Source organism: Hyperolius riggenbachi, chromosome 2 (assembly GCF_040937935.1).
Source record: "Hyperolius riggenbachi isolate aHypRig1 chromosome 2, aHypRig1.pri, whole genome shotgun sequence".
Lineage (NCBI taxonomy): Eukaryota > Metazoa > Chordata > Amphibia > Anura > Hyperoliidae > Hyperolius > Hyperolius riggenbachi.
This window is the reverse complement of record NC_090647.1, coordinates 197,639,396-197,661,224: the sequence shown is the minus strand read 5'-3', so window position 1 is coordinate 197,661,224 and position 21,829 is coordinate 197,639,396. Positions and strand designations below refer to the sequence as shown.

Below are 21,829 nucleotides of genomic sequence, written 5' to 3'. Positions count from 1 at the left end.
TGCGAATTTTCGTGCAAAATCGTTATTGTCCACAAACGTGAATTTTTGCGCGAAAACTAGAATGATTTCACGCGAAAATTTGCGTTTGCGCGCAAAACGTTTAATTACGCGTAAAAAATCGCAATTGCGCGTAAACGCGAACATTTGGGTGAAAACGGCGGTGCTAACAGTTAGCACTCTTTTGTGAATCAAGCCCTTGTTCTTCCTTTCCTGGGGCGGTCCGCATGTTAGACTTCTTTGTAGCGTTTGATGGTTTTTGAGACTGCACTTGGGGACACTTTCAAAGTTTTCCCAATTTTTCAGACTGACTGACCTTCATTTCTTAAAGTAATGATGGCCACTTATTTTTCTTATCTGCTTTTTTCTTGCCATAATACAAATTCTAAGGCCCGGTGCACACCAAAAACCGCTAGCAGATCCGCAAAATGCTAGCAGATTTTGAAATGCTTTTTCTTATTTTTCTATGGCGTTTTGCGGATTGCTGCAGCGGATTTCAGTATAGTAGATTTCATATATTGTTACAGTAAAGTTGTTACTGAACAGCTTCTGTAACAAAAACGCCTGCAAAACCGCTCTGAACAGGCGTTTTTCAGAGCGGTTTGCGTTTAACCTATACTTAACATTGAGGCAGAAACGCATCCGCAATCCAAAAAATGCCTCACCCCGGCATTTTTCGTTTCTGCAAAACGCCTCCTGCTCTGGTGTGCACCACCCTATTGAGATACATTGACCAAGCGGATCCGCAGCCGCAAGCGGCTGCAGAAACGCTGAAAAAGCCGCTCGGTGTGCACCAGCCCTAACAGTCTATTCAGTAAGACTATCAGCTGTGTATTCACCTGACTTCTCCACAACGCAACTGATGGTCCCAACCCCATTTATAAGGCAAGAAATCCCACTTATTAAACCTGACAGGGCACACCTGTGAAGTGAAAAACATTTCAGGTGACTACCTTTTGAAGCTCATCAAGAGAATGCCAAGAGTGTGCAAAGCAGTAATCAAAGCAAAAGGTGGCTACTATGAAGAACCTAGAATATGACATTTTCAGTTGTTTCACACTTTTTGGTTATTTACTATACTTCCACGTGTTAATTCATAGTTTGGATGCCTTCAGTGTGAATCTACAATATTCATAGTCATGAAAATAAAGAAAACTGGTACTTATATGTTAGCCGGGCGCATCCGGCAGGTGGCGCTGTTGTAGCGAATTTCGATGCGCAGTTGTATCTAATTCCATTCATAGTTACTATGGTAACAGGTGGCCGCAGGTGGCGCTAATTACATTGTTGATACGCAACGTAACGATACAGTGTGTTAATGGCAACGAATATACAGGTGTATTTGAAGTGGCTGGAATTAAAATGAAGGCGGCGGCAATGTAACACATGAAGCCGCCGCCTTCGTCTGTTCTTCTTCTCCCCCTTTGCCCTCTCGCTTCTATACAACACTGCCAGCTGGGGGGGGGGGGGGGGGACACGCGTGTCCCCCCACAGTCGTTCGTCGCAAGGAAACAAGCAGGCTTCCCTGCTGCGACGAACGACTCTGGGGGACACGCATGTCCCCGCAGGCTGGCAGCATTGTATACAAGCGAGAGGGCAAAGGGGGGAGAAGAAGAAGAACAGACGAAGGCGGCGGCTTCATGTGTTACATTGCCGCCGCCTTCATTTTATTCCGGCCACTTCAAATACAATGTATATTCGTTGACATTAACACACTGTATCGTTACGTATCAACAATGAAATTAGCGCCACCTGCGGCGCTTCCATTCACACAGTACTACGTTCAGTAACTATGAATGGGAATTAGATACAACAGCGCATCGAAATTCGCTACAACAGCGCCACCTGCCGGATGCGCCCGGCTAACGATAAGTACCAGAAAACTCTTTGAATGAGAAGGTGTCCAAACTGGTCTGTACTTGTGTATGTATGTATGTATGTATGTGTGTAATAAAAAAAAAAAAAATATATATATATATATAATATATATATATATATATATATATATATACATACATACATACATACATACATACATACATACATACATACATACATATACATACATACATACACATACATACACATACATACATACACATACATATACATGCATACATATACATATATACATACATACACATACATGCTTACATATACATACATACATACATATACATACATACACACACACACACACACACACACACACACACACACGCACCACGCACATACATACATACATACATATGCATACACACACACATACATACATACATACATACATACATACAATACATACATAATTACATATGCACACACACACACACACCCCGTATATTCCAGCGTAAAAGACTGAGTGTATAAGACGACCCCCCAACTTTTACTCGCCATATAAGTCTACCCCTCTTCCCCAAATAAAAATTTAAAAAGGCATCATGTACTGTTGCTGTACTATATGGTGGTACCCAGTATATAACACTATACAGGCGATTGACTGGTTACATTGGTCAACTCTCCCTCTCCCTAATTGGATTGGTCAGCTCTCCTTGTCTGCCTGTTTATCAGAGTGGTATGGAAAGGATAGATCATGCTGTGCCCATAAAACATGCCTCTTTCAACCCTTCTGGCCCACCCTTGTATCCTGTTTACCTCCTTCTCTGCCTCTAAGATCTCGCACATGACGCTTCACTACAGTCCTCAGCAGTGAGATCTGAGAGGCGGTAACAGGATAGGGCGTATCACCCGGCATCAATGACACCTGACTTTTCAGAAGATTTTCAAGGGTTAAAAGGTAGTAGCACCAGAATATACTGTGTGTGCGCACGCACGCACACACACACACGTAGTCCCCGGTTAACGAACGAGATAGGGACTGTACCTCCAGTGACCCGCTCTGTCACCTCTGCCCTTTGTACCTGTTTATACAAGTTTAAAAGCCATTTTGTTTGTTTTTAAATCGATTTTCTGAAAAACTAAAAGTCCAATTTAAAATTAAACAGATAATCCATGCCGTTGATTGCTTCCACCTGTTCCCTCACTTGCATGTGCAGGGGAGTGGTTTTGCATATATAAATGTTTGTTGAATACATTTGTATCAGGCTATGACTAAGGGCCAGATATAGGCCCGAAACTTGTAAGCCTTTTTCACCAATGTTTTAAATATTCAATAAACTAAAAAGATTTTTGACATTGAAGGTGTGTGCGGACTTCTCTTTCTGCATGAACTGTTCTCGTGTCTGGCCACACCAACTGCTCCACATTTCTTAGGACATTAACGTCTTACAAGTTAAGTCTTACGTTTATTTGTAAGAGTTTACACCCTTCATAGAAGGTAATTATGAGTGCTTTGACTTGGTGCTGACAGCTTAAGGATTGATTAGAGATAATGGAGGAATGTAAGATTCCTGCTATCTCTCACGCACAGAAATAAAGCTTGCTGAGATTAAAAGACAGCTTCAGAAGGTGAAGTCTGTGGAAGAAAATGTGAGCCCGCTGTTGGCAACATGTGACGGGGCTTTTTTCTGCTTGGGCAGTTTCCTAGGAAAGCAAGTACTGTTACTAAGGCTGTGGTATAGCGTGATTAGGCTTTGCTAATGTGTGCAGTTAAGAGGAGCTTTAAACTTCTTTCCCCATGAGATGCGGAAGTGAAAGTATTTTATTATTGAGATAAGTCTGCTTTCTGGAGAAGATGAATTGTTCCTTGGATATAAATTGCTTTTCACCAAGTTAATCCAATTCTGATGGTCATATTTTGTAGGAATTTAATTTCTGTTGTAGATTTAATGTGTCTACATAGCAATACTCTGAAGTAGTCTGTTTATATTGGAAACCGCTTCCAGTTTCACATAAAAACTCAGATTAGTATCTAACCCATTGCTGGGTCACAAACTACACAGGGCTTCTTGCATCTTCACTAAAGGAACTGTTGGCCCTTGACCCAAAGTCGATCTGTATTCAAAGTTATTCTTGTGTCAGCTGCAACAGCGTTTGAGCGTTTCTATTAACATGAGACTGGATTGCCTTAACTTCCTCTGCTAGAGGTCTAGCAGCAATATCTTTTGAGAATATGGAGCTTTGACAATTCTGGCCTGTATTTTCATATTTTTATAGTGTTCTCGATAAAGACGAGCATTGAGATGAAAAACCAGTAATATCAGTAGGTATACGTTTCATGTGGTATTCAGCCTATCCCTCCCACTATTCCATGTGATATCTGTGACGGGCTGACAGTGAGCTATATGAAAAGAAAGGCTTTGGGACGTTTATGTTGAATTTCAGTATAAAGACGCAGATCATCTTGATTTTTGTACGTCTCTGTAGAAATAGCTTATGTGGGTCAATAGTTAGAGACACTGAAACGAAAAAAAATTGATATTTGTATGGTACAGCTAAGAAATAAAATACATTAACCTCCTGAGCGGTATGGACGAGCTCAGCTCGTCCATCACGCCGGAGGCTGCCGCTCAGGCCCTGCTGGGCCGATTTTTATCAAATAAAGTGCAGCACACGCAGCCGGCACTTTTGCGTGTGCTGCCTGATCGCTGCCGCTCTGCGGCGATTCGCCGCGAGCAGCGACGAAAGAGGGCCCCCCTATTGTCCGGATCATGAACGATTCGGATCTTTGATCCGAATCTATTTTATGAGTCGATCATCCGAATCATCAAAATGAACGATTCGGATCGCAAAAGGGGCGGGGCCAGGAGCGACACGCCCCCTCTCAAGCGGGCAGCGGGGTCCTGGAAGCAGGGATCGCTCTGTTGGATGGGAGGCAGCCTTGCAGGGAGACAGGTAGATGAGAGAGAGGGGACATGGGTGCCACTGTCAGATATGTGTAGAGCACACATACTGGCTGCAATGTGTCTGCCCATTACAGGCTGTCTGTTCCGTAGTTGTGCACAGTGAACACATTGGAAGCTTTTGGCTCAGCTCAGTAACTTTGCAGACAGTGTGATTGAAAGGCAATATAATCCTCCTGCACTCCGCACTAAACAGCTGCACTTATCTTCTGGGAATGCTTTCTTTCACTGTGCGACCTTTTCTTTCAAAGTGTACAGATGAACATATAGGTGAATACATATAAAGCATATGACTTCAGCATGTGGGTATTACGTGCAAACATTTCTGCACTCTGCTCGTCCCTCCTCCCTTCTCTGTCCACTCCCTGCCCTCTGTCCATCTTCTCCCCTTCTCTGTGTGTCCACCCCCCTCCCCTTCTCCTGTCCACAGACCTGTCCTGCTGTTCATTTCACCCCCGAATGCTTCCGGTAGTAAAATGATCCGAGATTCGGATCAAAGATCCGGATCTCTTCAATGATCCGATTCGAATCATCCGGATCATTGAAAAGATCCGAACTTCCCATCTCTACCCCCTAGCCGCCTGAGCCCTGCGCAGCCGGAACAAAAAGTTCCGGCCAGCGCTAAGGGCTGGATCGGAGGCGGCTGACGTCAGGACGTCGGCTGACGTCCATGCCGTCACTCCGCTCGTCGCCATGGCGACGATCTAAGCAAAACAAGGAAGGCCGCTCATTGCGGCCTTCCTTGTTTATTATGGGCGCCGGAGGCGATCGGAAGAACGCCTCCGGAGCGCCCTCTAGTGGGCTTTCATGCAGCCAACTTTCAGTTGGCTGCATGAAATAGTTTTTTTTTAATTAAAAAAAAACCCTCCCGCAGCCTCCCTGGCGATCTCAATAGAACGCTGAGGAGGTTAAGAGCAGAGACATAAGTCTAATATTGTTTCCAGTACAGGAAGAGTTAAGAAACTCCAGTTGTTATCTATGCAAAAGAGCCATTGAGCTCCACCACTTTCAAAGTTGCAGAGAGCTCTGTCTTTTGAAGCTTGTTATCTCAACTGTCAGTCACTGTATTTGTTTCTCTGCAGAGGACAGGTCAATAGTTCACTGGCCTGCTCTGTAAAATAATTTAGAATGCTGAGTAGTGTGTAAACTGCAAATATTAGAGAATGATGCAATGTTATGCAATGTTAAACTCTATATAACTGAAAATAAAAAAATAAGAATATTTTCTTTGCTACTAATGTTATAGTAAATTACCCGTACTAGGTACTACACTACCAATTCATTATATTATTTTCCTCTTCAGTGTCTCTTTCAGTCTCAAGTGTATGGAAGAAATGTGACTGAACCTTGGATCTGTAGTATTGTCTGTTAAATGTTTGCACAAAGGGATACCTTTTACATGATCCTGGATTTTCAGTGGTGTTACAAAAACATTGTATAAATGCATGCAGCAAAAAATAACATAAAAGCTAAAGTTGTTTTGGGGGTGGATATCAGTTGTTAGTAAAAATGCTAATCGAATACCTTTACTAGGCCCTGTTCACGCTGGACAGATCAAAAACTGATCCGCGTAAAAAATGATCTGTGAAAAGCATCAGTTTTTTTTGGACATCAGTTTTTGATCCATTCTGTTAGTGTGCGGTCAACGCGACCCTGCCCATCACTCCAGAATTAGCGCAACTTCCCCAAACTTCTGGTCCAAATGGAACCGTTCTAATATAGCAATGTGAACAGAACCTATTGATTAAACATAGGATCTGTCATCTCCATTAGGATCCAGTCCATATAGCTCCACTAAATGGACCGGTTTTATGCCAATGTGAACAGTCTTAGCTGAACTCATGGTCACTACAGCTTATTTATAAAGGCATTTTGAAACCATGTTTCAAGGTAATTAAGAGATGAACAAAAAATGTAATGGAGTGAATAATTGGCCCATTGAAAAGGAGGGGATTATCTTAACTCCTTACATGTGCCGTATGTTAGTTGAATGTTTCATTAAAATGCCAAATACATAATTCACTAGTGTAAACAACAAACCTTTTCAATGCAAAATATACTTCTTTTATTTTCCAGGCAAAGCCAAAGCTCATTGAACCCATTGACTATGAGAATGTCATTGTACAGAAGAAAACACAAATACTGAACGATGCACTACGGGAGATGCTCCTTTTTCCATATGATGACTTTCAGGTAAATATTACTTTGCAAATGGGATCTTTAACCATGTGGTTCCAATAGAAGCACTCAGCCAAGTGTCAGCTCAGACAAGTAACTTTCTTTGCAGCCTCTCGGTGGCATTGTGCACTCTGCTATATAAGCGTTGATTAAGTGATGTTTTGGGTCTTGGGGGGGGGGGGGGGGGGGGGGGGGGTTGTATTTACTTTAAAAGCTGATAGCATTTTCTGTTACATAGTATCCCTCTCTGCTTCTAAGTAAAGCAGAGGAAATGCACAGCGACAATGGTGCATTGCACACTTGTCACATGATTATTCTGTCAGCCAGTCAGAGAGCTTTGTGGATGGAGTGGCTCTAATTGCCTGTTTGCCTCTGTGACTTGGTCTGTTATAGACAAGCTCTCTGACTTCTATGAGATCTGTTATAGACGAGCTCTCTGACTTCTATCAGAGCAGCAAAAGATTAATAGACTCCTCTGCATTAATAGACTCCCTCTGCACAAGGACCAGCCTGGGAGCCTGTTTACCGTAGGACTATCACAGAGTTAAATACTGGTTACTGCCACATCTATAAATGCAAGACCTTCTGACACTGGGCGCCAACTTGCAGAAGCATTTGGCGATTTGGATATCGCAAACTATTTCCGAATCTCAAAAATCTGCATTTGGGATTTTGCCGTTATTGGCAATCTCTAGGAAAGGGGGAAAATGCTTCAGGGAGTGCTTTTGTGATCGACTTGCAATCGCAACGCTGCTGTGGGCTCACTCCCATAGCCTTCAGTGGCAAAATTGCTTTTAGAATCAACAGGATTCCTAGAAAGCATAATTGCTACTGAAAGCACTCTAGTGAGCACTAGGCCTGAGACTTCATGAACAGATTTTCAGTCATTTTCAAAGTTGGAAGAAGCAATCTGCACTAGAGTAGGGTGAATCGGAAATGGACATAAATACTAAAAAATAAACATACCCCTAGATAGCTATTCTACCACTTCTTGAGTTGCCATAGTTTAGTTCAATAATTTGTTTGTTGTACAGTGGAAATATTCCCCCCCCCCCCCCCCTTCCAGAAAGGAGGGTATTTAATGATCACTACGTCACCCATCCTCACATAGCTAGCGACATGGCTTCCAGCCCCCCCCTTTTCCTCTCTCTTGGATTATTTTTGATAACTTATTATAATTAATTTTATAGGAAATTACCTAAAATAAAAAAAACTGCACAAAATACAATAAACAACAATAAATTCATACTTCTAATAGAACACGGTTTCTCATGTAAGTTAATATTCCGAGTTGTTTTCTGCTAAGGGTCCGTTTCCACTAATTCCGAATACACAGCGATTCTCCGCATGCTTGGCGGACAGAGAAATGCTGCCTATTCAGACACCAGCAGCCTACCTGAATTGCTTGCTGGTGGGATTCTGGTCGGCACCCATTCAAATTCCTATAGCTGTGCATGGCACAGCTCTAGCTATTCAGCTGAGGCTTTGCAGCAGCACGGGTGTCGCGTCTGATTCAGAAACAGATGCAGCACTCAGTGGGTATAGGACCTAACAGTTTACCATGAAAGACTCTTTGCCCAAGTAAAGACAGAGTGTGGGTAATAACTAGTCTAATGGTGCCCATACATTGGACAATGTTTTCTTCTTTTCTCAATGCTTACTTCTTTTCTCTTTTTTTCGAGTAGATTTTGTTTGATTATTCCGTTAGATTGAATATAAAGATTTGTCTGATCGGATTTTTATAGCAAAAGAAAATACTCTTTGACTTTCATTCGATTTGATCGTTGTGATCGAATAAACGGGAAAATCGAAAGTTTTTATTGTACTGCGTATGGGCACCATTAAAGTATGTATAACAGCAAGCATTCACCTGCCTGTTACTTTATTTTTATGCATTTTCAATCATTGCCATAGGTAGTTTCTTATAAAAATATATCAAAATAATTTAAAACTCACTTTTTTCCGGTGCTGTTCTCTTTAGCAAATTTTGTTTGATCTCTGTAGTAGCCAAAGTTTTTTGAATCTTGTAAAAATGTTTGGATTGTAGAAGTAATGTCAGAGAGCGTAATAGTATTTCCGCCTTTTGTCAGTGACAATAGACAAGTTCTGTCACAGTGAGGTTTAATCTCCGAAAGCTTTCCAGGCACTCAAACTCTAAATATTAGCATGACCGAAGGCCTGGTCTGAAACTACATAGAAAATGATAGTATATTGTTACTCACAGCAAGGTGCTTTTGGCGTAGCTTCAGACAGTACATATATTTGTTTTAAGTACAGCTCTCTTTGTCTTCAATTGTCTTCTAAGAACTTTTAGGGATTTGGGGATGTTAAAAGTGAGTACACCCCTAAGCGAAGAATGTTGTTCTCATAGGCTGGCATTGATTCCATCGCCATTGTCGCATCCGTTCGATCCGCAAAAAAAATTTGTACCCATCCTTGCGTTCCGCTTGCCATAACACAATGAACGGCTCCATTACAAATTAACTGATGTGAATGGATCCTATTCCTTAATAGGATCCATTCTCATCCATTGTGCTCTGTTAAGCGTAATGATTTTTAGGCTAGTATATCAGAGCGTTCTAAACCAAAATATATGAACTATTGACCTTTTTATCTATTCACTGCACTAAGAAGATGTTCTCTTCCAGGAAAGCGTTTTATGGCTGTAATTCCTTTTCAGTGAGGTTGTGACTGTTGTGAAAATGTTGCTTGCACACCTAATATTTCACATACATTCTTCCTTATGCAATTTTTGTGCATTTTTAATGCAAAGTTTCATGTGGGCCTAGCATCAATTGACGTTCATTATTTGAGAAATAGATGCTGGGTGTGAGAATCTGCAGCATGTGATCCATATTTTTTCTGAATCGGAATGCATTTTTAAAAAAGGCATTTAATGGAAATCACTCCATTGAACTGCTTTAGTTTAAGTGCTATTACGAATTTTCGCAATGCAAATTGACACTAAGTGGAAACAAGCCCTAAGGCCTAGTTCAAACTACAAAACGCAAGCGCTTAACGCTTTTGTGAGCGGTTTTGTTAAGTAATTCCTGGCATTTTCAAAGTGATTTATGTTTTTTTGCAAATTATGTGTGAGTTTTTTATTTGTGATTTTGTCTGTGCAGACAAACAGGAAGTGCACTCTGACCCGGAACTGAATGTCTTTTAAAGCAGATTTGCTTGAAAAACGTTCACAAAATCGCTGTTCAACGTGTTTTTAAAGGGATTTGGGATTTTTCTTCCAACTTGCACTGAAGCGCAATCGCAAAGAAAATGGTACAGGACCCACTTTAGTGATTAGGAAAAAACGTTTATCGCTCATGTGAATACAATCGCATAGTATTTCATTACACAAAAACTTTTACAGCGCTTTTACAACTGCTAGCAAGTTAAAGGGAACCTTAACTGTGGGGAAAAAAAACCTCACTCACCTGGGGCTTTGCCAAGCCTCCTGCAGCCGTCCTGTGCCCGCGCCGGTCCTTCGGTGCCCTCCGGTCTCCCTCCGCGGCTACGTTTCGTTTTCGGCCGACTGCCAGTCGTCCTCCGGCAAAGCGTGTCCTTCATCCGCATTCCCTGACATAAAGCGCGTCCATGGAACGCATACCCAGCCGTATAGCGCATCCGGATGACGCGCTTTACGGCACTTTATGTCAGGGAATAATACGGAAGAAGGACACGCTTTGCCGGAGGACGACTGGCAGTCGGCCGAAAACGAAACTTAGCCGCGGAGGGAGACATGAGGGCACCGAAGGACCGGCGCGGGCACAGGCCGGCTGCAGGAGGCTTGGCAAAGCCCCAGGTAAGTGAGCTTCTTTTCCCCCCCACAGTTAAGGTTCCCTTTAAAAAAGAAACTCAACATGCTCATACTGTTAACCAGCTCTAACTCTTCCAGGCATAAAAAGAAAAAAGGAACACAGCCTAGGTATTTGTATGCTTGGCACTATACATGCCTATCTCTTCATATCTTCTCGGGTACGCTTAAATTGCTGATTTCCTTCGATAAACCAGCTGACTTGTTGGTTCATACAGTATGATCAAACTAAATTCTGCCAGTGTGTCTCTAGAATGAGGCTTGGCTGTGTGTGAATAAGAAATGTGCATAGTATAAGTAAATGTTACATGACAAATCTAAATTCATCCCAGATGGTTTGGCACAGACTGCGTTGCATGAATATATGTGGCTATTGCTGATTCACTCCCTTGCTCAGCCATTACATGCAATAATGTTTTCATATCTTGTGTACAAGATCACGGGTTGGCTTTTTAGCTTACATTTTCCGCTAACGAGATGCTTTTCGTTGCTGTTTGAGCCTCTTCACATTTAATCCATACAGATTTCTGTCCATATTTTGTTTACATGAATGTGTTGCATCAGGTATCAGCGCTTTTAGAAGACAAACCTTTTTCTATTTTTTTCCTTTAAACCCTTTAAGTCTGCTCAATCCATTTCCTCGGTGAAAGCTTCCTGCTATTTATTTTTACCCCCATGTATTTGTTTAACATTATGGTGATAACAATCTCAGAAATCTGTGGACCCAAAAGCAGGAAGCCAGGCCCTCATGAGTACAAAGGTACTGGAAGCCTCTGCATCCGTCCCTTCTTTGAAAATAATAATAATGCCAGTGTAAGAAAGCCCAGATGTCAGCTCGGAAGTGGCGGAGAATGCTTTTTCAGGACACTGATTGGTTTCAGTGTATCCTTCACGTGTTAATGTACTTATACTTAAAGTGTACCAGAGATGAACCTTAAAATAAAGATTTTTTCCTGAAAAGAGGTAAGCCTCTGGATTCTGTGGGGGCTTCCCATGTCTTCCTGGCCCATGCTGTTGCTGTGTGGGAACCCAGGAATATATCCGTGAAGAGCTTGTTGCATATCTTCTATATGGCCACGCCAGGGACGGATCTAGGGCGGGGGGCGAGTGGGTCTCTTGCCCCAGGCGCAGTTTTTTGAATTCTTAAAAAGGCGGCAAAATTAATGGCAGTTTAGGCGCCAAAACCTGACCTTTAGGCGCCAAACCTGACCTTGCGCCAGGCGCAACTTGGTCTAGATCTGTCCCTGGGCCACGCGGCTGAACTGCACCTGCACAGTAAGCTGGAGATGCACATCTACGTGCTACTGTGCAAGTTCAGGGATCTCCAACAACCCCTGATCTATGGCCCAGTGCCAGTCCGTGCCGGTCCGCGGGCATCTCACTATTTTCATTGAAGTACAACAGCAAGCAGCATATGTCATCAGGTGGCGCTGTCCTCTCCTTACTCAGCTGTGGATCGCTAGGACAGCACCACCTGTTGATGCCTGCTGCATGCTGTTGTATTTTAATGAAAATAGTGAGAAGCCTGTAGACTGGTGAACCATCATCATACTGGCCTCATCTCACTCTGACCTTCCCACCTCAAACACCTAACCTACCTCTTTCCGATGCATAATACTAACCTCTCCTGTCCTTTGCTTAACACTAACCTCCCCCACTCTAATTCCTAACACTGACCTGTAACACTCCCTGATGGTTAACACTAACCTCTATTGCAGAGTGATGTTACAGAGCCTTGCTCTCCTATTGCAGAGTGATGCACAGAGAAAAAAAATCATATTAAATAATAGCCAAACATAACCCTATACTCACACTTACCCTCCCTCTACTGATGCTTAACCTTCACACCACCCCCCACAGCTAACCTTCAAGTGAACCTGAGGTGGCATAGGAGGGGGCAGATGGGACACAGAAGCATGTTCCCTGGTCCATGACATGCCCTGTGTCCCTCATGCACCTCTCTCTCCCGCGCCGTGCTGTGACCTCCTGAAATTGGCAACATTCAGATTGTTGTCAATCTCGAGGGGTAGGGGCATCTGTAGCAGGAGAATATCTCCTGCAAAATGCCCACCAGGGGGTTCCTAACACCTCTTCCCCAGCTGCCATTGGGCAGCAATGTCTGTACTCGGCCGCTCCCCCGCCTCCCTGCACTCTCTCACACACTGCGGGCACCCAAATTTAGGCACTGAGGGCACCCAAATTTCTTCTTAATGCCAATATTTGAGTGGGCTCCTATGGCGGTGCCCAAACTTTCGCTGATAATGGGTGCCCAAATGTCTGTGATCTGATGCGTCCGTGTCTATGGAGGAGGGATGATAGCACAACGGAAGGGCTTTTAGCAGGTGAGCCAGCATTCTGGGCTGGGGGGACACCCATGTACACTCTATTCTCGGCTGTGGTGACGATCTGTTTCAGCTGAGTTTAGTGTAGTGTTTGTACAGACCTTTAGAATGGCAGTTAATCAGTTTATGATCAAAGCTAAATTTACATTCTATCCTTATTTAAAATCTTGCATTGTGTACAATAGTTGACTAAAATAATTTATAAATGTCTTCTTCCATTGTAGATATCAACTTTAAGGCGCCAGGGTCGGTATATATGTTCAACTGTTCCAGACAATGCAGAAAAAGAAGCTCAAAGTCTTTTTGTCACAGAGGTGAGAAATTGTTATCAAGGAGAAATGTAACCTATTTACACTTAACCACTCTGCGATCACCTAATGCAGGATGGCCTGAAACCTGTGGTCCTAAAGAGCATAAAGAGGAACTGCAGTGAAAATAACGTGATGGGAAAAAAATGCTTAACTTTTACAATAATTATGTATAAATGATTTAGTCAGTGTTTGCTCATTGTAAAATCTTTCCTCTCCCTGACTTACATTCTGACATTTATCACATGGCGACATCTTTACTTCTGGCAGGTGATATCTGTAGAACGAGATGCTGCTTTTTGGCAGTTGGAAACAGTTATTTCCCACAATGCAACAAGACTCCCATAGTGTGTTGTCAGTACCTAGGTGCTGACATCACACTGTGGGAGGAGTATCATCACAATATCAGCCACACAGCGCCCCCTGATGATCTGTTCAAGAAAAAGTAAAGCTTTCTCGTGGGTAAGGGGGTATCGGCACACTAACTGGGAAGGGGCATCTCTATGCAGGATAGGAACGCCTGCATAACGTCCCTTCCCCGCCTATCACAGCCTTCTAACAGGCATTTTCTGCTTACTCCCCACTCCCTCCACGTCAATCAGTGCTGTGCCCTCAGAGTAGAGCACAGGCACTGCTTCTCCATCTTTGTGACCCCAAAGGTCACCAAAGCGAAACTACAGGATTCCTGGAGATAGGAGAGGTGGGGAGAGGAAATAAAGGATGCTACCTTATCTGGCAACCCCCTGGATTTTTTTCACTTTTTGACACCTGGCTCTGGTTCTCTTTAAGAAAAAAAATTACATTAGTGCCATGTAACTTTAAGGTGATTCATTAATGTGTTTAAGCAATATTCTTTAATTTGTGGGGGAAAATCCTCCTAGGATCCAGGTCATTTTTAGGCGTTACACAGGTTTTAGTGAATACTGTATCCTGCTTCTTTCTGCGTTTTTAATTGCATGCACTCCTATTACTGAAGAGAGTTTTGTAGAGCAGTTTTTTGTAATCTAGATGAATACTCCTTAGATGTACATACTCTTGCTAAGCCCCCTGCTGCAGCACTTTCTCAGTGACATGCAAAATATATAGAGCAGAAGTGATGAGTCTCATACAACACTCAGGCCTCACCTATTTATACATCATCACAAGATTCAGCACTTGGGCACAAGATGGCTTTGGTTATAGCTGTAGTGCACTCCTTTGTGTTGTATATACATAATCATAAATCAACTTAATCAGCAGAATTAGGGTTATATGTTTGATTGGACCACCTGGTAATTAGGTTGCTGTGTGAGGTGGATTAAATTTCGGTTCTGTTGGCAATATTCGATTTGCCACTAATGTACAGTCCTTTGTTATGCCTAACCATAATCTCCTAACCCTGACTGATACACATACCACAATCCTTTCCCTTAATCCTCCTGAAATACGGCCTAACTTTGATACTCACCTTCTCATCTTTGAGTTCAGATGTTGGATCTAGTTTTGAGTACATCAGCTGTGTCCAGTTCAGACACCTTGTATTGAAAGTGGCCTATAGCTGCTAATTGTTGTTACATAAATGGAGATCCCCCAAGTTAACATTTGTGCTAGTCACATGCTTTGTTCTTAGGGGCTATTCACACTTATTTATTTATTGTATTTATAAAGCACCAACATGTTACGCAGCGTTTCTGCACGTAACATGAATTTTCATGCACCCATGGCTGAGGAACTATTGTTGTCAATATAAAGCACACGTACAGCACTTTAAAATAAGCAAAACTGAACGTAAAAAGTTGGTATAATGTGCCAAAAAAGGAAGGGCATTTTTAACTGCAGCAGTATGATTGGTTTGTTAAAGCCTAGGTTCTAAACATGTACTTTTGATGGGTCCAGGGGTACTCTACCTTGATGTAGGATACTTGCAAGAAGTCTGTCATTCCTTTGGATGGCAGGTCTTAGAGCAGGGGTCTCAAACTTGTGGCCCGCGGGCCATTTGCGGCCCTCTGTACAATATTTTGTGGCCCGCGCCGGCACAAGCAAAAGAGACACGGAAGCAAACTATTTTACCTTATAGTTCGCTTCAGTGCTCCAAAGTAATCCGCTGCATCCCCGCCGCTAAACGAGGGCTGCAGAGACCCCAAATCCCCCGGGCAAACATCCACGACTGCGCTGAGGGGCAGAGCTTCCAGCTGTAGCTCTGCCCCTCCTGACGTCAATCGCCGCACGGATCGCTGCCTCTACCTGCCCCTCTCTGAAGGAAGAGTGAGAGGGGCGGGCAGAGGCGGCTATCCGCCGCGATTGACGTCAGGAGGGGCAGAGCTGAAGCTGAAAGCTCTGCCCCTTCCAGGAAATGCGGGCGGACTGCCCCCCGGGCGATTTGGGGGCTCTGCAGGCCTTGTTTTGCGGCGGGGACACGGCGGATTACTTGTAATGGGAGCACTGAAGCGAACTATAAGGTAGGACACTTCATCTTCAGAAGAAATAATTAAAACTGTTAATAATTACATTTGAGGACTTTTTTTGTGAAATCCCTTATGCGGCCCAGCCTCATCCTGACTTTGCCTCCTGCGGCCCCCAGGTAAATTGAGTTTGAGACCCCTGTCTTAGAGTTTGAGAGCAACTGGCCTAGAGCTGTTCAGATATATTGGCCCATATGCAATTCCTATTTTCTCTGGAGTTTTTTCACACCTTGTCAATACAATGCATTTCAAGCCACCAGTGAGCAAGAAAATACTAAAAATAATTTTGGTAGTACTTTTTCACCTTTTTGGTACTCTTTCAAGTGCTGAACTGTTATTACAAAGAAAAGATGAAAAATGAGTACCTACTTCTACTACTCAGGAGAAAAGTTTAATGGCATATGGACCAAAGTCTCTTATAAAATTGTCTTGCGTACTCTGCCATTTTAATATCGTTTCTTTCCTATTAGTGCATCAAAACCTACAACTCAGATTGGCATGTTGTTTCATACAAATATGAAGATTACTCTGGAGATTTCCGACAGCTTCCAAAGTAAGTATCTCATCACTGTTCCTGCTAGTAAAAGCTGTGAGGATATTGAAGTACACATGTTGATCTTCATACTGGCGTGTTGTGTGCATTGGTGACTTCTTTTCTGTCCTACTTTACCACTTTATATATATATATATATATATATATATAATTTTTTTATTTTTTTTTTATTTTATTGAGATCAGTCTTTTGGTAGATGGCGTATCTGTGTAACGACTTTCTTCTTCTAGACATGAATATTGGAAACTGATATGGGTAACTGACCAAGACTGGTTATATTTTGTTCGTTTGCAGCGTTGCAAGGGCTCTGGTGAAATCATTTCACCTTCCATAATGCTGTCATTATTCTAGTTAGAAATTTCCGTTTTTTTTTGTACTTAGTATAAACTTAGAATGTATTCCATTCTTCAAGTGTATGTTCTTTTTTTACAAGTCTTTCTTTGCTCTGCCTGCTTAAGCTCATTTCCCTGCTGTCCTCTTTCCATATAAGTATGCAAAGGGCCTGTAAAGATGTAATTGTCAGTAACAGTTGTCTGCACTACAACAGAGCATCAGCGGGGAGATGATTGCCCTAAATCCTAGTTATGGAAACAGCTTTCAGTATCCTGTGGGTTCTTCCTGCAGTGTGAAAGTTAAAATATGCAATTAAATGCTAATTGGAACCAGGCTTCCACAATTTAGCTCTGTGTCCTGGGGGATGCCTCAAAGCTTTAGTCTTGTCTTGGCCTTGAAATGATTACTGTTTAGCTATAAATAATATAAAAAACAAGTTTGCTCCAAATATCTGTATGCTTTGCTAATTTTAGACCATTTCTAGTATGTTCTCTTTTTTTGTTACTGAATTTTACAACTTCCAAACACTGGTGTGAAAAGGTCAACATATAAGAAAGCAAAACGCATGCAATTCATGCAATAAAATGAAGGTATACAACTGCCTCTGGTATTGCGTGTATGTGAAAGTTATGCTTTAACATCTGTTCATATACTGTATATGGTTGTATGTTCTGGTAAAGCTGCCTAAACGCACCCTTTTTATCCATATGTCAGGGTAGTGTTGATGTACTAATCTGTTTGAGTCATATCACTAAAAGCAAGGCTGTGGAGACAGAGACCGAACCAATTATTGGTTATCATAAGTCTGCAGAAATGTATTGAATCAGACTACTGACATATTGTAATGAAATAATACAGTATGTTTAAATGTTCTATTTCATTGATAATAGTCATACTAAAGTACTTCTCTCCTGTAAGATCACAGCTCGGTGCATAGTTGTTTCACTGGCATGAAAGAGAACTCGAGGCGGGGTTCTGGGAATGAAATCCCCATACAGAGGCTGGGTCTGTCTATACAGCCCAGCCTCTGTTGCTATCTAGATCGCCCCTAAGCCCCCCCCCCCCCCCTGCGCTCTGCAATACCCCATAAATCACAGCCACGCTATGCGGGCTGTGTTTACCTCTCTCCTGTCAGTCTCGGCGCTCCCCCCGCCTCCTGCAGAGCTCCGGTCCCGCTCCGGTGTTGTCTAACTCTATTGCCTACAAACCTGATTGAATGTGTGAGGAAGTTTCCTTTTTTTTTTTTCTTCTGGCCATGTACAAGTGCCCTGGACATGCCCTGGCCATGTACAAGTTCCCTGACCATGCTCCTGGCCATCTACAAGTGCCCTGGCCACGCTCCTGGCCATGTACAAGTGCCCTGGCCACGCTCCTGGCCATGTACAAGTTCCCTGACCATGCTCCTGGCCATCTACAAGTGCCCTGGCCACGCTCCTGGCCATGTACAAGTGCCCTGGCCACGCTCCTGGCCATGTACAAGTGCCCTGGCCACGCTCCTGGCCATGTACAAGTGCCCTGGCCACGCTCCTGGCCATGTACAAGTGCCCTGGCCACGCTCCTGGCCATGTACAAGTGCAGTACATAAAGATCAGTCCGTGCACCGCTTCAATGAAACGCATTTAATCTTCCAATGGTAAAAATCAGCAAATGAATAGGCACATGTACACAGTCGGCTTCATGTTCTTATATACATGTTAAATACATCTGACCTGTGTCCTGGACGGGTGCGGGAGGGTGACCAGGGGATGATAGGACTGCGCGACAGCCGTTTCGCGCCGATGCGGCGCTTGCTCACGTGCAGTAGTCCTTGGGCAAATGGCGGCGTGTACGGGCTTCCGTGATGTTGCCCGGAGGCCCCGCCCACCACGCACGCCATTGGCCCCTAAGTGTTGGATAGTGATTGTAAGGGAGAGTGGATGGGAGGAGCCCGGCTTATGACGTCTCCTTTGTTAGTGGTTGCCATGCCATTAAGGCACGCGTGTGCTAAAGTGACAGATCGCCAATCTTTGGCGAATTGAACTAAAGTGCATACTTTTAAATAACATCCTGTGGTTGTGCTCAAAAACATAAGGTGACTTTTGTGCATATCTCTTTTCATATACAAATTAAACTTGCAAACTTTTAGTGATTTCGTTGTGCCTTGTTAAACATTCCGCATCACACTGTGACAAGGTAACTATCTATGCTGTGCCTCAGCCCCCACTTGCTTTCTATCTTTAAAAAACAACTTTATTAGATTATCTATCTAAAACCACCCTCTAACCCTTATTAAAATCGCTATGAGGTTGGGAGATGATAGGAGAATGGAGTAATGTCCCTGGGCCCAAACCCTAAGTGTCTTACTGCGCACATTAAGGGGCGTGCACACCTCAATGCTCATTTTACTAAAGAAGTCCTCTGGTTCTAACCAGAGGATAAAAGTCCAAAGACCGGGAAGTGGGGAGGAAGAAACAGTTGGAGGACTCTTGATGTACCTCCAGGAGCAGAGCTTTCCTGCGCCTTTGTGGCACAGTGGGTTGCGAGGCGGTGTGTCTGCGTGGTGGTCCTGTCCTGGGGGGGGGGGGGAAAGGCAAGCACCGCATGGGCACACATCCTTCCCCCTTGGGGTATCTACCTATCCCCCCAGGGCGACAGGCGGGGGCGTGACCTCCCCCCTCCCTGTGACCAACTAGGTCCCTTTACCATCCGCAGGCCAATATCGCCTGCCTCTCCCTGGTTCATCCCCTCAAGTACCCTACTCCAGGGTTATAGTGCTCCCCGGGCCTTTGACCTGCCGGGGAATGAATGCCTCTGGATCATATTACATGTCCATCAGGCCCCCCTGCTCCTAGAGGTTAGTACAATAAAGGGAACGGGAAAGGGGAAAGGCAGAAAATGGGAACAGCTGCCAGACAGGACTCCTGTGTCTGGAGATGCGGTGCATGAAAAAGATTGCCCATGTCTCCATGGAGATTTTTATGTAGGCTCCTTATAGGCTAGTCCTACATCCAAGATTGCATGGGAAGAGGAAAAAGAAGAAGAGGAAGGGAAGTGGGAAGGGGAGAAGAACTAAAGGGGCGGGGGGGGGGAGGAAAAGGGGGAGGAAGAGGGGACGGAAGGATGGGGGATCCCCCCAAAAAGTACACAAGGAGGGAAGGGAGGGGGGGGGCACGTGGGTCGGGGTGTGGGGGGAGGGTATCACACCCCGACCCACGTGCCCCCCCCTCCCTTCCCTCCTTGTGTACTTTTTGGGGGGATCCCCCATCCTTCCGTCCCCTCTTCCTCCCCCTTTTCCTCCCCCCCCCGCCCCTTTAGTTCTTCTCCCCTTCCCACTTCCCTTCCTCTTCTTCTTTTTCCTCTTCCCATGCAATCTTGGATGTAGGACTAGCCTATAAGGAGCCTACATAAAAATCTCCATGGAGACATGGGCAATCTTTTTCATGCACCGCATCTCCAGACACAGGAGTCCTGTCTGGCAGCTGTTCCCATTTTCTGCCTTTCCCCTTTCCCGTTCCCTTTATTGTACTAACCTCTAGGAGCAGGGGGCCTGATGGACATGTAATATGATCCAGAGGCATTCATTCCCCGGCAGGTCAAAGGCCCGGGGAGCACTATAACCCTGGAGTAGGGTACTTGAGGGGATGAACCAGGGAGAGGCAGGCGATATTGGCCTGCGGATGGTAAAGGGACCTAGTTGGTCACAGGGAGGGGGGAGGTCACGCCCCCGCCTGTCGCCCTGGGGGGATAGGTAGATACCCCAAGGGGGAAGGATGTGTGCCCATGCGGTGCTTGCCTTCCCCCCCCCCCCCCCAGGACAGGACCACCACGCAGACACACCGCCTCGCAACCCACTGTGCCACAAAGGCGCAGGAAAGCTCTGCTCCTGGAGGTACATCAAGAGTCCTCCAACTGTTTCTTCCTCCCCACTTCCCGGTCTTTGGACTTTTATCCTCTGGTTAGAACCAGAGGACTTCTTTAGTAAAATGAGCATTGAGGTGTGCACGCCCCTTAATGTGCGCAGTAAGACACTTAGGGTTTGGGCCCAGGGACATTACTCCATTCTCCTATCATCTCCCAACCTCATAGCGATTTTAATAAGGGTTAGAGGGTGGTTTTAGATAGATAATCTAATAAAGTTGTTTTTTAAAGATAGAAAGCAAGTGGGGGCTGAGGCACAGCATAGATAGTTACCTTGTCACAGTGTGATGCGGAATGTTTAACAAGGCACAACGAAATCACTAAAAGTTTGCAAGTTTAATTTGTATATGAAAAGAGATATGCACAAAAGTCACCTTATGTTTTTGAGCACAACCACAGGATGTTATTTAAAAGTATGCACTTTAGTTCAATTCGCCAAAGATTGGCGATCTGTCACTTTAGCACACGCGTGCCTTAATGGCATGGCAACCACTAACAAAGGAGACGTCATAAGCCGGGCTCCTCCCATCCACTCTCCCTTACAATCACTATCCAACACTTAGGGGCCAATGGCGTGCGTGGTGGGCGGGGCCTCCGGGCAACATCACGGAAGCCCGTACACGCCGCCATTTGCCCAAGGACTACTGCACGTGAGCAAGCGCCGCATCGGCGCGAAATGGCGGTCGCGCAGTCCTATCATCCCCTGGTCACCCTCCCGCACCCGTCCAGGACACAGGTCAGATGTATTTAACATGTATATAAGAACATGAAGCCGACTGTGTACATGTGCCTATTCATTTGCTGATTTTTACCATTGGAAGATTAAATGCGTTTCATTGAAGCGGTGCACGGACTGATCTTTATGTACTGCATACATTGTGTTGACCTTATAGCCTGTTTGCACGCTTCCGCACGCAAGGAACCAGGTTTCAGCAAGGATTTTAAAGGGACAGGACTGTTTACCAGCACAGGTGCAGCAGACTCCTTCATCCCCCACTTCTGAGTGCCGGGCAACCAGCAACTTTTGTGTACTACCATGTACAAGTGCCCTGGCCACGCTCCTGGCCATGTACAAGTGCCCTGGCCACGCTCCTGGCCATGTACAAGTGCATCCTGATTGGGCATGTGCGAGTAAGTTCTATGCATGCCCATCTGAACAAAGCATTACTG

General features: G+C 44.3%; 1 protein-coding gene across 14 annotated transcripts in view; it reads left to right on the top strand.

The window, feature by feature from the left end:
* The window catches only part of DOCK9 (dedicator of cytokinesis 9), a 414,823-nt gene that overhangs the window by 174,117 nt on the left and 218,877 nt on the right, over positions 1-21,829 (top strand). For all 14 annotated transcript variants that reach the window (XM_068267974.1, XM_068267970.1, XM_068267967.1 and 11 more), the window contains exons 2-4: positions 6,873-6,989; positions 13,352-13,441; positions 16,347-16,429. In XM_068267974.1, coding sequence (XP_068124075.1) covers positions 6,873-6,989; positions 13,352-13,441; positions 16,347-16,429 — 290 coding nt within the window. The remainder of the gene's footprint in view (positions 1-6,872; positions 6,990-13,351; positions 13,442-16,346; positions 16,430-21,829) is intronic.